Here is a 3,766-nt window from a genome sequence, read left to right as displayed (position 1 = left end):
TGACTGATGCCCATTGGAGATTCTAAAAAGGTCTCCAAGCATTAAACAGAAAAGTCAGCTTGCCATAAGGACTGATTGCAGTTTACCCCTCTGGCCCATTCCTGGGTTACTGCTCAGCCTCTGCTCCAAGGTGTTGTGACCTCCAGATCTGGCAGAAGAGTTTGAGCGAGGTCTGACACTAAGAGGGACAGTGCTGCCATGGAAAGCTGAACAAGCCCTTTAAATCTCAGCTTTCCTCTGCCCTGTATCCCTGATGCTCTGTGTTTCTTCAAGCTTATCTAACGACACACAAGGCAGGATTTGCTCTCCCAAATCTCTCCAACAAGTGGCTGCCGTTTTATTGCTCCACATCCTTCAACAGGCTGGCATTTTCAGATGGAGCCCCAACAATCAGATCTCTTATCATCGTGATATAACTTCAGCAAACAAAAACGGTTTGTGTTACATTTACAGTGCATGCTGAGGCGTGAGGATGGAGTGCAGCACAAACAGTTGAAAGGAGCAGCAGTCGTGGCAGCTGTGTCCCCAGACAAAAGTGTGAATGTTAATGTGAATGTTAAAAAGATGTAACCAAAACTTTGAAATTCTTTATTCAGGAATCCAGGTGATTGAAGAACATTACAGAAATGAATTAAAAATATTACCAGTTTTTCCACTTATCAAAATTAAATCCTTGCTTATGGATGCAGATATACTCATGGCACTGACATTGCAAGTCCAGTTTTCATTCCTTTTCTCTTAAGCTCGTATTTTGTTCAAGCAGGATTTCCAGGCATGCAAAGCCTTTTAAAAGAATTCAAAATTTACATTCAAGGCAATTGTGCTTCCTTCATTTTCACATGGCCAATCCAGGTTGAGAATGCTCTCCTGAATTTCTGCGCATGTGTCACTGCTATAAATTCTTGTGTCGCTGGCACTGGCTTAACACAATGTGACTGATCTAATTGGACACGACGTGTTACGGCAGCTGCACACCAGCCTGGATGTTCCAATAGGCCTTTTCAGGTGATGGCAGCTTCCTTTCACTTATAGCAGCGGATTAGAAGCCCATCTTTGTTCCACCTCAAAGCTGACTCCAGTTCCACAGCAACCACTGTGACACGGTGCTGGGTTCTGGAGCACTGAGCCCTCAGGAGTAACATGAGTCTGCCTGCCCCACCTGCATCCAGGTCCATGAACAGCATGGCCAGTAAGTTTGGGCTCATCCAGCTGGGCAGCTGTGTGGAAATCAAGCACAGCAGTGGGCGCACATGTCAGGCAGTAGTGACAAAGCTCCATGAAAACACCTCCAGCGTCACTGTGGAATGGCTTGAGAGAGGGACCAGCCAGGCCAAACAGGTGGATCTCCAGGTCATCTTTGATCTCAACCCTCATCTAGCCCCAAGGAGCAGATTCACAAGCAGCGCTGAGACCTCGCTGTCAGCCAGAGGTTACCAGAGCCCAGTGAGTGAAAGGCTGCCACAGCCCACCAAAATGGAAGTGTGTTGGGACAGCAGGAGCCCTGTGGTTCCCCAGCCTCAGTCCAAAATGAGGTGGATGACACCGTGCATGTGGCAGATGGACAGGCTGCCGAAACAGCAGGAATACCATCAGCTGGATGTGCAGGAGAAGCCAGCTCAAAAGGACAGCACATCACTCCATGCCAGGAGTGACATAGTGGCCATGATCCAGGAGTGCCGCAACCACCTGCATGGCAAGGCACAGTGGGCCTCCATGCCATGTCAGCCTCGCCGCATCAGTGTGTGCATTCGCAAGCGGCCGCTGAACCAGCGGGAGGCTGAGCTCAATGACACCGATGTGGTGACAGTGTCCTGCCAGGGCATGGTGATTGTGCATGAAGCCAAGCAGAAGTTGGATCTCACACAGTATCTGAACAACCAGGTCTTCCGCTTCGACCATGCCTTTGATGAGCATGCTACCAACGAGCTGGTGTACAGGCACACCGCCCAGCCCCTCGTGGATATCATCTTCCAGGGAGGCATGGCAACCTGCTTTGCCTATGGCCAGACTGGCAGCGGCAAGACACACACCATGCGGGGAACCATCTCTAGCAAAGGAATCTACGTCCAGGTCGCTGAGGATGTCTTCCACAGGCTGCAGTACCCTAATTACCAGAAACTGGAGCTTTGGGTCTATGGAGCCTTCTTTGAGATTTATAGGGGCAAAGTGTTTGACCTGCTGAACAAGAAGAAGCGGCTGAGGGTGCTAGAGGATGGTAAAAAGGAGACCCAGGTGGTAGGCCTGTGTGAGGAAGAGGTCACCAGTGTGGAAGATGTCCTCAGGCTCATTGAAACAGGCAGCATCTGTCGCATGGCAGGCCAAACTTCGGCCAACACTCAGTCCTCCCGGAGCCATGCCATCTTCCAGCTCATACTCAAGAAGAGAGGACAGTTGTATGCCAAATTTTCCCTAATTGATCTGGCTGGGAATGAAAGAGGAGCTGATGTCACAACTGCAGACAAGCAAACGAGGCTGGAGGGGGCTGACATTAATAAAAGTCTCTTGGCACTCAAGGAATGTATCAGGGCATTGGGGCACAACAAAACCCACACCCCATTCAGGGCTAGCAAGCTCACCCAAGTCCTGAGGGACTCTCTTATAGGGGAAAACTCATATACCTGCATGATTGCCACTGTCTCTCCAGGAATAAGATCCTGTGAGCACACCCTTAACACCCTGCGGTATGCCAACCGTGTGAAGGAGCTGATTGTGGATTTAAATTCTCTTAAACAGCCTTTTCAGATCGTGTCCAGCTTACCACAGCAACAGCAGCTTGGGGTGCAGGCAAACAAGGAAGCCTTGTCCAAGGCGTTTAAGAGAAAAGAGAGAAATGAGAAAACACTTATGGAGAAGCATCAGAAATCTCTGCGATGTTTGAAAGAACTCTTAGAGGTGGCTGCAGGAACAGTCAGGAATGTAGATATATATGCTGCACAGTTTCAATCATTTCTGGATCAAGAAATTGGCATCCTGACTGAGATTCGAGAAAAAGTCAGATTATTCCCGTCAGCAGCTTGCAAGGAGCAACAGGACAGCAGCCAGAGCTGCACTAAGAGCTGCCATGCACTGTGAGCTGTGCCAGAGCCCCAATCCCTGAGGCTGTCAGGAGAGGAGAGCTGTTAGCTGCCACTGCTTCATCTGCCCAGCAATTGTAGTGTTCAAGAAACATTAAATGGCATTCACTTGAACATTCTGGTTGAGTTTTTATTCCTTGAAAATAGTAGTTTAAACTTGTAGGAGAATAGTCTTGTTTTATTCTGGGTATTTTTCATTGCAGAAAGTTAAACTGTGCAGTTGTGAAGATCTAACCTGTAGGAAATGGTAAGAATTTACAGAGAATGTATCTCACGTCATTTGGGCAGATTTCCCCTCTTGTGCCTGTAAAATTATATATATATATACACACACAGATATTCATAGGTACCTGCCTAGATGTGGCCTCTCAAGGATTCTGTTGAACTGCACCAAAAGAAAAGCCACGTTCCCAGGTTAGGAGGAGAAGCTGTGCCTGCAAGGCTTGCAGAGGGAAGCAGAGGTTGGTGCCCTGTATCAGAAACCTGATGAGACAGGTTGGAAGGGTCAGAAAAGCTGCATCCATCAATGCCCCATCTGATGCAGTGCATATCAGTGGAAGAACTCCTCATGGGGAGAGGCAGTGCTTCCTCCTGATGGCATGCCTTGCAAAACTCACTCTTCTTAGGGGTTAAAGTGTCTTCTATGCATGCTATTGAAGACAGAAATTAATTAGTGTAAGTTCTTGAAAGGG

General features: G+C 48.2%; 1 protein-coding gene across 1 annotated transcript; it reads left to right on the top strand.

Moving 5' to 3' along the window:
* The first annotated feature begins 1,182 nt into the window (after positions 1 to 1,182).
* On the top strand, positions 1,183 to 3,072 carry KIF2B (kinesin family member 2B). Its single transcript, XM_048965465.1, has one exon. The coding sequence runs from the start codon at positions 1,183 to 1,185 to the stop codon at positions 3,070 to 3,072; it is 1,890 nt and encodes a 629-aa protein (XP_048821422.1).
* The last annotated feature ends 694 nt before the right edge of the window (positions 3,073 to 3,766 follow it).

Source organism: Lagopus muta, chromosome 18 (genome assembly GCF_023343835.1).
Source record: "Lagopus muta isolate bLagMut1 chromosome 18, bLagMut1 primary, whole genome shotgun sequence".
Classification (NCBI taxonomy): Eukaryota; Metazoa; Chordata; class Aves; order Galliformes; family Phasianidae; genus Lagopus; species Lagopus muta.
The sequence above is the reverse complement of the archived record's forward strand: the minus strand, read 5'-3'. Positions and strand labels throughout refer to the sequence as shown.